At 34.2% G+C, this 12448-nt stretch overlaps 1 protein-coding gene across 4 annotated transcripts; it reads right to left on the bottom strand.

Moving 5' to 3' along the window:
- Positions 1 to 7161: 7161 nt before the first annotated feature.
- Positions 7162 to 12448, bottom strand: LOC130990055 (vacuolar cation/proton exchanger 3-like). 4 transcript variants are annotated; one of them, XM_057914272.1, is made up of 12 exons: positions 12105 to 12448; positions 11280 to 11585; positions 11117 to 11184; positions 10987 to 11015; positions 10095 to 10291; positions 9780 to 9992; positions 9512 to 9640; positions 9324 to 9440; positions 9194 to 9247; positions 8916 to 9032; positions 8557 to 8650; positions 7162 to 7571 (listed from the first exon to the last, which is right to left on the bottom strand). In XM_057914272.1, exons 2-12 carry the CDS (start codon positions 11550 to 11552, stop codon positions 7561 to 7563), a joined length of 1302 nt encoding a protein of 433 aa, XP_057770255.1. In that variant the 5' UTR covers positions 11553 to 11585; positions 12105 to 12448; the 3' UTR covers positions 7162 to 7560. The 4 variants fall into 4 exon arrangements, with proteins under 4 accessions (XP_057770255.1, XP_057770245.1, XP_057770250.1 ...); XM_057914262.1 differs by having other exon boundaries at positions 11998 to 12411; XM_057914267.1 differs by having other exon boundaries at positions 11280 to 11576; positions 11998 to 12411.

The raw sequence follows: 12448 nt of genomic DNA, 5'->3' as shown, positions 1-12448 counted from the left end.
ATTATGAAATTGTAAAATTATATTACAACCAAAATTTAATATAAAAACTACTATCTAGCTGTATTACGAAAAAGAAAAGAAAAATAAATACACTAAATCTAATTGATACAGTGAAAGGTCACGAGCACAAATACAATAGTGACCTATCTAGCTATTTGAAGGCAAAATCATCTCTCATTTAATATGATTGGAATTGTTGACCAAAAATCATAGAGAAAGTCTTGATCAAATTTTAAGTGTTATAAGTCATTTTCCTGGTAAAATACCTTTTGTCACTCTCTTGTATGTCAACTGATATTTACTATAAACCATCAATTTGTATCGAATTTCACATGATTTTATCTAGTAGGTCGGAAAATTATTGGTCAGGTCATGTAGGTTGCAGATACCACCTAATAAAATATTTTTAAAAACCAACTTGGCATTAAAAATTAACAGTACAGCCCACAGTCAAAATTCAGAACCATATATGTCCAAATTATAAATGAAATTCAAGTCCAAGGAAGAGTAGGTACTATAACATCTTGGCCTTTTAAAATTGATGATAGTTGCTCTATTTAAGTTTAATTATATGATAGTATTTCTAATCCTCTAGTTGTTGTCATCAATATCCTTTTTAAATATCTAACAAATAAATAAAAACAAAAGTAAATAATGATAGAAAACCATACAATGATACGAGATTATAACGGTGTAATTGTGTATATTTATTTCTACATTCCGTATTACTATGACAATAAGTTCATCCATGAGCCGAAATCATACTAATACTTCATCCGTCCATAAAAAATTTATCATATTGTGAATGAGACGAATTTTAATTAATGCGAGTGGACTTATTAGTGGAGTAAGAGTCTATTTTAAATGTGAGTGGAGTTGTGTGGACCATACTACTATAAATAGAAGTGATAATTTTTTTGTGGACGAACCAAAAAAGAAATTGTGGCAAATTTTTCGTAGACTGAGAGAGTATGATAGACAAAGAGAGGGTGGCGCTAGAGAAAAGGGGAGGGTATGATATGTCGCTCACCATTTATGAGCACTAGTGTGACCACTCGCAGTGGCGGATCCAGGATTTAAAAACTGGGGGTGCAAAAAATAATCTTATAAACACTGGTGGAGCTAGGATTTTTTTGAGGGGGTTGAACTTTTACGGGGGTTCGGGGGCGGTAGCCCCCGGATTTTTTTTTAGGCCTTCAGTACATTTTAGACATTTTTTTTTTACTAAAATACAAATATAATTAGTAATAACTCTGCATTCCAAATACAAAATGTGTAGGTTCAATTTTTTTTATTTAATTAAGAATTGAGGTAAAGGATTGATTAACTGATGGGCTCGATCAAAAGAATGAAAAAGAAAGAGATGATTGGCTCTCTTTTTAGTTGGGCCAATGGAATTTAGGATTTTAAAAACTGAATTTTTCTTTTATTTTCGATTAAAACTTTTATTTGGGGGTGCAAACCTTAAATATAAAATAATTTATATATGAATATTAATACTATTAATTTTTTTTTTTTTTTGGGATGCAATTGCACCCCCATGCACAATGCTAGATCCGCCAGTGACCACTCGTGCGATGCACGACGAAATCGAAATTAAATAATATTTTAAATAAGTAAATATAAATATTAAATATAAGCAAAATATAAATAAATAAATACTACAAAATGTGATTTAAAAATAAAATATCAATTATTCAATAAATCCCGAATTTAAAAATGTAATTTTTAACTATGTATAAAGTGTAATGATAACTATAGTCATTAAATAATTTTAAATTATTTGATGATATTATTTCTTGTAGTGAATGAAAATGAGTATACACATTATTATTATTATTATAGAGTACTCCACACAATAATAAATAAATAAATATTTTCATACACAAACATAAATAAAAAAGTTTGTAAAATTTTAACATACAGAAAGAAAATAAAATATTTTAAAATTTTAATAACCCATTCATTTTAAATTCATTTTTGATAATTTTTGTACCATATTAAAGATCTTGTTACGAACTTAAACTTAATATGCATATTGAATATTTATTCATAAATCAAATTTGACGATATTTAGAAAATAATTAAAATTATATAAAAAAATAGAAAAAAATAGTTAAAAAATTGATGGGAGAAGAGAGAGAAAATAGAGGAAAAATTTGGAGGGAGAAAACTCATCTTTTATATATTATATAGATTGATGGTATTTAATCAACATTATTAATTTTCTTTTCTTTCTTTAATATTATTTTTATTTTAGTGCTTGAAAATTTGGTACCAAAATCGTCAAATTTACAAATTACATAAAAATTAAAATTCGATTTATTCATTTTTTTTCATAGAGATAATTAAAAGAACAAATTAAACCTATAATTTGTAAATTTGATAATCTCGACAGCAATTCTTGATACATTAAAATAAAAAATAATGCTAAAATTAAAACAGATAAATGTGCCGTGAACTAAATGTTAGCCACTCGATGTAAGGATGGAGGTCTCTTGACTTAGTTCAACTTCTTAATGCCAAAATTAACATAGACATCAAAATATGCGTTCAATTTTTTTTAGTCTCATCTCCACTCCATATTTTATCAATCTAGTCTTTGTTATTAGAAGCAAGGTGTCCCAAGTATCATATTCTTCATGAAATGCTATATAAAGTTATAGTCCACATATCTAATATTTTTTTCCCCATCAAGGGCAAATCTTATCAAAAGCAGTATTATCATAAAACATATATAGGTATATATGTGTGTGTGTGACAATTGACAAACCCAACCCACTTTGGATGTTGGTTAGTCCTTAGAGAAAGCATTATCATCTATAAGTGGCATTCCTTTCACTAAGAAAAGATGAATTATTATTTATTATTCACCCTATCACTTCACCAGTCATTACCAAGAAATGGTCGGCCAATATTGAACAAAATCCATTTTAATTTTCTTTTCAAGTCAAACTATGAATTATGATTTATATCTTCCATCTTCAACTATGGAATCACTACTAGGAAGATTACAACAATGGATTCCAATATATCTCTAAAAGTAAATAGAAAATTGACACCATCCACAAATTTTTGAATAATCAATCTTTGTTTCCTGTAGGCAAATGTCATCACTGGTGTTCCAATTGTACCCCTCTTGAGAGAATATTTTAGGAAGAATTGATTATTATTAAGTTATAATTAAATATATTTTGCTCATATATGCAACATACATTTTTTTTTTTTTTGCATAAATATTATTAACTTGATACATATGTTTTCTCGTGACAATGAAAAAGTCACAACCACTAATCATGCATACACGTTGAATAAAATTCACACTCATACAATATCCTGCAAACCACATATATAATACTATCTTTTTTAATGATAATAAAAAAAATTACAAGCACTAATTTCGAACAAAATTCACGCTCATACAATATTTCTAATTAACCACACACATGAGAGACGAACAACACCGTATAAACCTTATGCAAAAAGGTTCGACTTCAAATAAGTGTAATTGTTTTCTTTGACCAACCTCATGATTTAATTTGTTTGGGTGAACAAATGTAGGAAAATCATAAAACAATTTAAAGATGTTGTTGAGTTATGTAGAGATGGTTTCGTATGTATCTTAAAATTGTTTGCTTCAGCCTCATTGGTGCCACTTGCTTTGCAATAAGCTAAGTGCCCAAATCTCATTTGTTTAAATATCATATTTTAGGGTCCATCTTTAAAGAGGGGAGAAACGAAGATTTCACACGAGATCCTCTTTTTCATATATATCGTGTTTCAACCCACATTTCCGTCTCGCCTAGGGTAGCAAATTACGTGAATTGAATCGATATTGTATCAACCTGCTAATGATAAGATTTGTTAACGTCAATCCTAAACACAATTGATTAAAGATATACTCAATCTAAACACAAATCCGACACGAATTGTTCAAATTCAAATGTGATATCTTTTGCATTGACATGACACGATATCTTTCGTGTTAACACGACACAATTAAAAGTTAAACTTATACGCACATTAATGACAAGACAATATGATAATAATAATAATACATAATTTACAATTTTACACAATAAATTTAATTTAAAATCTAAAAAAATACAAATATTCTTAAAAAAGTACTCTCTTCGTCCCATGCCAATAGGCTCAGTTGCTTTCGGCACGGAGATTAAAAAACTCACTTTTTGGTAGGTAAATGGTGTGGTCCACCAATAATTAAGTAATTAAGTGTTTCCTTATTTTTTAAATAATCTCTTTTGATTAGTTTGGTCATTTAAACATGCAATATTAAATGTAAAAGGAAATGGGCGACTGAATTGCAAATTTAAAGGAACTGAATTAAAAAAGGCGGCTGTTCATAATGGATTTAAAGGCACTGGAAATTTAAAGGCACTGAATTGGTGCCAAATGTGTAGCAAGGCGCCAGAATTTTACATTTAACTCCAAAACAAAATTCTGGCGGCGAAATAAAAAATGATTTACAACATTCTATATAAAGCTACATATCCTAACAATACATAAAAATATTTTCTAAAGACAAACACTTCACAAAATGGTGCACTTGAAGGATGTTGAAGATGATAAAAAGATGATGGTAGTCCAATTCCTTCTTCAAAACCCCAAGGATGTCAAACCCAAATACGACAAAATGAAGGAGGCCGACGTCAAATTCAACTTGGGAAGGCGCACGATCACTCGTTTCTGGGCTGAAGCAAAGAAACAAAAGATGCAAGGTCAGCTTAATTTAACATCCACAAAAAAGGTGTGCACCACGTTTCACAAAGCGTGTTCAGATTGACATAGAGCAAATTCAGTCATTGAAGTTGTGTAGAAGAGGTACAATTAGAAAGCTAGCATTTGGAATCAAGTGTAGCAAGAGCACAGTGGGAAGGTGGGTGAATCTGAGCTAATCAGAGCACATACTGGTGCCATTAAGTCTGATCTAACTGCCCCTAATAAACTTCTCAGGTTAAGGTTTTCATTGGAAGCCTTAGAATATGATAGAATTGCTGACATTCCGCGATTTAAGACAATGCACAACATAGTACACATAGATGAGAAATAGTTCTACATGACAAAAGCTTCTCATCGATTTTATCTCACTAATGGATTTAATGGCCAGGATAGCAAGAAAGAATATGGTTTCAAATCAATTAGATCATCACAGATGCGGAAACATCAAATAAAAATCATCATATTAGCCAAATCTCCCACAAATCCACATATGCTCTTGCCACACATCCAAAAAACGCAACACCCATCATCAGCACATACAAATGAACCCAAATCCACAGATGCTATTCAACAGCACACAGGCAACATGAACTAGGGTTTCACAGGGAAGAGAACAGAGCATCACAGATGCTACACCAAGCAAGAAAAATGAAAGTCCTCACCCGTTTGATAATGGGGAAATAGATCTCGGTGAAACGATCTACAGTCTTCTGGAATCGGTAGGGCGGAGGCTCCGCATTTTCCACGAAATCAGGTGCCACCACTTCATCTTCTTCAGCCACCACCGCATCAGGTGGCTCGGACTCCGGGATGAAGGTCTCCGGTAGATCCGTTACAGGAACCGCCTTCCTCTTAGCCTGTCGAACCGCCTTCCTCCTAGCCTGTTGATCCGCCTTCCTTCTACCCTCTCGAGGAAGATTTGGTTAATATGATGATTTTTATTTGATGTTTTCGCATCTGTGATGCTCTAATTGATTTGAAATCATATTCTTTCTTGCCATTCTGGCCATTAAACCCATTAGTGGGATAAAATCGATGAGAAGCTTTTGTCATGTAGAACCATTTCTCATCTATATGTATTGTGTTGTGCATTGTCTTAAATCGCAGAATGTCAGCAATTCTATCATATTCTAAGGCTTTCAATGAAAACCTTAACCTGAGAAGTTTATTAGGGGCAGTTAGATCAGGCTTAATGGCACCAGTATGTGCTCTAATTAGCCCTAGATTCACCCACCTTCCCACTGTGCTCTTGCTGCACTTGATTCTAAACGCTAGCTTTCTAATTGTACCTCTTCAACACAGCTGCAATGATTGAATTTGCTCTATGTCAATCTAAACATGCTTTGTGAAACGTGGTGTACACCTTTTTGTGGATGTTAAATTGATGAGCTGACCTTGCATCTTTTGTTTCTTTGCTTCAGCCCAGAAACGAGTAATCGTACGCCTCCACAAGTTGAATTTAATGCCAGCCTCCTTCATTTTGTCATATTTGGGTTTGACATCCTTGAAGTTTTGAAGAAGCGAATTGGACTACCATCATCTTTTTATCATCTTCAACATCCTTCAAGTGCACCATTTTGTGAAGTGTTTGTTTAAGAAAGTGTTTTTATGTATTGTTAGGATATATAGCTTTATATAGAATGCTGTAAATCATTTTGAATTCTGCCGCCAAAATTTTGTTTTGGAGTTAAATGTAAAATTCTAGCACCTTGCTACACATTTGGGACCAATTCAATGCCTTTAAATCCATTATGAACATCCGCCTTTTTTATTTCAATTCCTTTAAATTTGCAATTCAGACGCCCATTTTCTTTTACATTTAATATTGCATGTTTAAATGAGCAAACTAATCAAAAGAGATTAAGAAAAAAAAAATAAGGGAACACTTAATTACTTAATTGTTGGTAGACCACACCATTTACCTATTAAAAAGTGAATTTCTTAATCTCCGTGCCGAAAGCAACTGAGCCTATTGGCATGGAACGAAGGGAGTAGCTCATTAATTTCTGTGCCCAAAAGAAACACATCAAGTTCGGCGGGATAGAGAGAGTAGTAATATACTCCCTCCGTTTTACACTTCCCCTAGGACAACAATTAGTGGACGGAGGGAGTATTATACTTTCTCCATTTCATTAAAGATGACTTGTTTTTTATTTTGAATCGTTCCACTAAAAATAACTCATTTTCATAAAAGACAATATTTAACTCCTGAAAAGTTGTGGATCATACTACTTTTATTCAATTTACACCTTAATTTCCGTGTAAAAAAAATCATCTTAAATAGAATGGAGAGAATATATATTTATATTAACACGTGACCTATCCAACACGAACCCGACACACTAATTTTGTGGCATTATCGGATCAAACTCAATAGTAACACAACCAATAAAGTTTGACACTAGCCCGAGACTATCAGGGTGATGACAACGCATTTGCTTCAATAAAGATACATTTTGAGACGATCCAATTCAAGAAGATGCCCCAATTCTTTTGCATTCAATCTAAATTCACTAAAAATTACAACCTGTGTCGCTACAACTGGCCAAAAATTTAGTCGATTTTCACACGAGCAACGTGATGAAACTATCAAAGTACAACATATTAATGCAGGGGAATGCAGTGGCTGTAGTAGGTTTTACCTGCTGCAGGACTGCTCCTTCACGAGCAGAAATCACGCGCTGCCCTCCACACGTCATCCCAGCAACGACGCCATCCCCTCGCCAATGAACAAAAAGTTAAAGAATAGTAGCTGCTACATGTGTTCTTACAAAGGGGCTCGAAATCTTCTCAAGCACCACGCGCTTCACCACTCCAAACTCAATCATCCTCTGCAAACAATTGAGTTTTTTTAGAAGTTAGCTCGCTACATTTATGCTCAAACAAGCCGTGGTTTCTACAATGGTGTTCGTGCTGATAAAAATATTGAAAAAGATGCAATGTTACAACGGCACCACATCCTTCGGCAAGAAGTATATTTCCGAAAAGGAATAAAGCATATATAGGTCACAACCGTGCCCTCAAGGTTTTATAAGCTGTCGTTCACTTTTTCCTAGCTTCGATTCTTGTGTTTTCAATATGAGTACTTAAAATTTCGTTTGTAAAAATTTAACTCTAGTACATTAATTTAGTGTATCAAAAGAACCTAATATAACTGTAGATCAAAGTACAGAGGACCTAATTTAATAATAATAATAATAATAATAATAATAATAATAATAATAATAATAATAATAATAAATTATAAGAACTCAGTTTTTTACAAAATGGCCTAATTTCACCATAGGCGCAAGTACATGAACTCGATTTTAACAATAAAAGGATAAGAAATCGATGTCCAAAAAGCAATTAAAAAAAGTCTAAAATTGTGGGAACCTAAATATGCATTTTTCCTTCACAAAATCTATAAGAGCTTTAGTTATCTTCATAGATGACTACTGCGTACCTTTTTTTTCAATTCCTTAACAATATAAATATATAATTCTACATCATAATCAAGTATCATGAGATGCTAGGCGACACAATATGAAAGTGACTATAAGTCTAAGAATGCATATTTTATCTAATCGACGTACATGCTAAATTTAGAGGTTTCATAATTTTAGTATCTTCAAACAACCCCATCCTGAAAAGCATTACTCAGTTTCCTAACAGTTTGATCGCTGTAGCATTTGGTTCGTCTCATAAAGACGGAACTAGCCATACCATAAAGAGATAACTAAAACTACAATAGTGTAAAATGTATTTACAATTTATGTCGAGAACAAAAGAAATAAACACAGGCAACTCTAAAAAAAGTTGATCAGGACTACTAACCCTTTGTTGGATCAATGTGCACAAAGAAACTGGCTGCGACGATGATATAACATAAAATAAGCATCAAACCCTTAAAATAGTTTGATTGACCTTCCTGTATCGACAGAAGCAGCAAACGATAAGGAACTTCACAGTGAAACTGAAATATACAATAGTAAGTCACATATAAAACGGTCAGTTTTCTTTCTTCGAAGGGGGGCGGGGAGGTCAGGCAGTGGTGAATTATCAATTCTAGAATAGCTGAGTTATGAATTTACATAATACATAATCGAGCTGAGAGGGACTCTAACGAGTAACGAAGAAGGGTTTTGTATAGGCACCCATAAGTACACACACTGGAGCATTGTAAAGAGACGAACCTGAAGCATAAACGCCACCACTAATACCGTGATAAATAGTGTGGCAGTCTCAAAGAGTTGAAAATTCAAATCCATAGGCTTTCCCATAATCCAACCAACAATCACACAAAACGGAATCTACAAAAAACCAGAAGTTCAAGAATCATAAGTTTGTTTCACGGAATTAGGCACCTCAATGTAGAATTTCAAAATCTCAAACAAAATTTGGCACGAGCAGAAATTAACTGCAGCAATACGGATAAAGAGGGGTGATGACGAGTAAGTTTGTAAAGGCTTACTACAAACATTGATATCTGAGTAGAAGATCCGATCGCAACTCCAATAGTTATGTCCTGGAAAGGGAACTGTCAAATGATCGAAAATACGAAATGCAACAAAAACAAATTGCTATGATATTCCTACACTCACAAGCTTGTCCTTCATCGCGAACATGATAGCACTAGCGTGTTCAGCAGCGTTCCCAACGATTGGAAGCAAAATGACACTAATAAAAGCAACGGGCATGTTCATTGAATCGGATGCTCCCTGAAGAAAAATCAATGTTGTCGTCACATTTTTACTTTTCTCAAATCAGAAAGTGTAGTCGGTTTTGTTACCTGTATTGCATCGACAAGATATCCAGATAGAAGGGATATCCATAGAGTCAACATAGCAAGCCACCCGATTGCTTCCCATGGGTTGATCTCAGGGACTTCATCATCATCAGGTTCATCATTATCCCTAACCTGCATAAACGCCACGCGTATTACTAATCAAATAGTGCATAAATTGCAAACACGTGCAGAATACTCGAATTTGCATCTTGTAATCACCATAGAGCCATTCTCGTGTCTTATCATGAAAGATACGTGTGTGAATACGAACCTCATCGAGAGAACTATACAGATTATTCTGACTCTTGAGCTGAAAGAAAAGGTAGCTCGCATAAGCAATCAGCATAACACAACTAGTGACTCGCGAAAGAGCCATCTCTGACTTGCCCTTGTGCACTTCTGTATGAGTAAATTGCAGAACGGCCGGGAACAATATGCACATAACCGCCATCAACAACAGCCCTGAATTCACAAGCGCAGTGGCCTGAAAATCTCGACACGCGTTAGTTTCTACTCTGGCTAGAATGCATCTTTTTTGTTGTCAAACTGAAAACCGAAACAAAAGTCCGTCCAATTCGACCACCACCTTATTGAAAAGCTGCACTCTTTGATGATGAACGAGCCCACCGCAGAAGAAGGCGCAACCGAGAACCAAGAGCATATTTGACAAGATGGAACCCAGTAGCGATTGCTGAACAACCCTTATCATTCCGTTTTTCAATGCATAAATTGAAATTATCATCTCAGTAGCATTTCCAAATGTAGCATTTAGAAGACCCCCAACTGTAGAGGAACGTAGAAGTTGGATGATTAACGTGAAGAAGACAGTAGAATCATTCAAACTAAGAGTCCTTCGAGCAAGGTCAAACACAAAAGGGCACAAAAAGATAAAAACTTATTTACAAAACATTACCACAAACCGCTATACTATCAAATAATAGCAAGGTGTTCCAAACTTTGAAGAAAAGTCTGATTTTACCTATCTTAACTCAACAATAATTAGATGATCCTTCCTGAAAGGTGAACATGCCATATAGTCAACTGAGTTCTATCACCGAGCCATGGGATATATTACAAGGTTGTTCGTCCCTATCTGTGAGGAAAAAAATTGGGGCTTTCTTCGTTTTCAAGGAACCAAGTATATCTAGCATTCTCTTACATTCAAACTTTCCTCAAAGAACCGAGGACATGTCCACAAACACAAGTACCACATACCACCTTTAATCAGCAATCATCTGAGCAAATAATCAGTAGAAACGAACTAGCTCAACCAATACATTAAGCCTGTTCATCAATTGCCGGAGATAACTGGCATCCACAAATGGGGAGCCATTCATTTAAAGGTAGCTCATTCAAAATCTATATGGGAAACTACATTTTCCGGAAGCTGAGGCACATTTGAAATTTTATGAGATGAAATTTGCAGCAATCGGTAATTTTAAGGGACAAATAAAACGGGAAGGGGAAACGGATCATACCAGTGGGACCAGTATAACATGCAAGTTGCCTGCGAAAAGAAAGTAAATAGGACATCAGTTTGTCATCCACGAAACATAAAACTACGAGTAGTGGACATATTTGAATCTCATTTTTGGAGCAGTTACTTACTCAGTAGCATAACCGAGGCGCTCTGCCAATGGAATAATGCCAATTAAGCTAAAGAAGAAGACCAATCCCTACAAAACGTAACGTTTATACATCAAAGGAACAAAATAACACTATCATCTAGGGATTTTCAGCACTACCCCTTTTCCATTTTCAGTATACTTACATGCAATTTGGTGAAATAGTGTAAACATATCGCTAAGGGCCCGAATGGAAGCAACACGTTGATCCTCGCCTTGATCAAGACAATGTATATACTTCTGAGGATGCTGACTCGATTCACCTTCCTTATCACCCAAGAAGCTGAAAATTGTGGGTGTGCCAAGATATGACGCGAAGGTTCAAAATTCAACGAATGCATTTTATTCGTAGGCTGCGACACACTAAAGGGGATCTCCTCATCAGAATCAAGGTCTATCTTTTCTTCAACAGATCCCATCTCCTAATCTCCAGAAACACTCAACTGCAGAAACTGATAAAAACTACTTCAATTTGAAACCAAATTCCCAAAAATCCAGGTCAGATGCTAAATTACACGCCCTAGAAAATTAACATTCAAGTAAAGCATCAAACTCATGTATTAAGATATTTCAAACAATTTGCATAAAAAATGAATCAGAAATTAGGGGCAAAACAAGCAATGTAATTTGAAGAATGCTCAATCTATGGATTACTACAATAAACAAGATTTCAGTATAAAAAAACAACATTAAATCAACCTAAATCAACATAATCTGGTATTTAAAAATGTAAAAATCTGCAGATTCTGCATCAAGTCAGACCTAGTCAACAGAAAATAATAAAACTAACAAACAAGCAGTCCAGATCAAAGAGAAACGCAAAGCACCAAAATTAAACTAGAGAGCTCGAAATTAGATAAATACCGAAAAAAAAGTAGCCACATTTACACACAGATCAAGATCCCTTAAAGCAGCCCACTTGAAAACAAAGGCAAAGAAGAGAAACAGGTGATAAAGGTCGACGCTTTCACCTTTATTGTTAATTTCTGCTTTTTCTACTGATGCAAAAGGATTTGAACTCAGAAACTGTCTCAGTTGAGCCAAAATATCCCAATATTTTTCTTCAAAACGGAGGGGGAAAAAAAAGGAACTGTGATTCTACATACAAATATATTTATACTTGTGTACCAAAACCAATCTAATATGAAAAATTCCCGGTAGAAAATTATGCAAATTTGTGAGATATTTCCAGTCTTGAAGGAGAGATAAGAGATAGTGTCTTCGAGGGGCCGGCAGGAAGTTTCCAAGAAATAGCACCTAATGTGCAATTTTCAAAATGATTTGGATTTCGATCTGAATTTATAATATTTTTATA

The sequence above is a fragment of the Salvia miltiorrhiza genome, chromosome 1, assembly GCF_028751815.1.
Source record: "Salvia miltiorrhiza cultivar Shanhuang (shh) chromosome 1, IMPLAD_Smil_shh, whole genome shotgun sequence".
NCBI classification, from domain to species: domain Eukaryota; kingdom Viridiplantae; phylum Streptophyta; class Magnoliopsida; order Lamiales; family Lamiaceae; genus Salvia; species Salvia miltiorrhiza.
This window is presented reverse-complemented; position numbering and strand designations above follow the sequence as displayed.

Bases quoted from the DNA above. Each gene is read 5' to 3' on its own strand.
- LOC130990055 (XM_057914272.1), bottom strand. From the start codon at position 11,552: ATGGGATCTGTTGAAGAAAAGATAGACCTTGATTCTGATGAGGAGATC. The intron at 9,441-9,511 runs GTAACAAAACCG...ATTTTTCTTCAG, and splicing joins ATCTTGTCGATGCAATACAG to GGAGCATCCGATTCAATGAA. The intron at 9,248-9,323 runs GTGAGTGTAGGA...TTCCCTTTCCAG, and splicing joins TCGCGATGAAGGACAAGCTT to GACATAACTATTGGAGTTGC.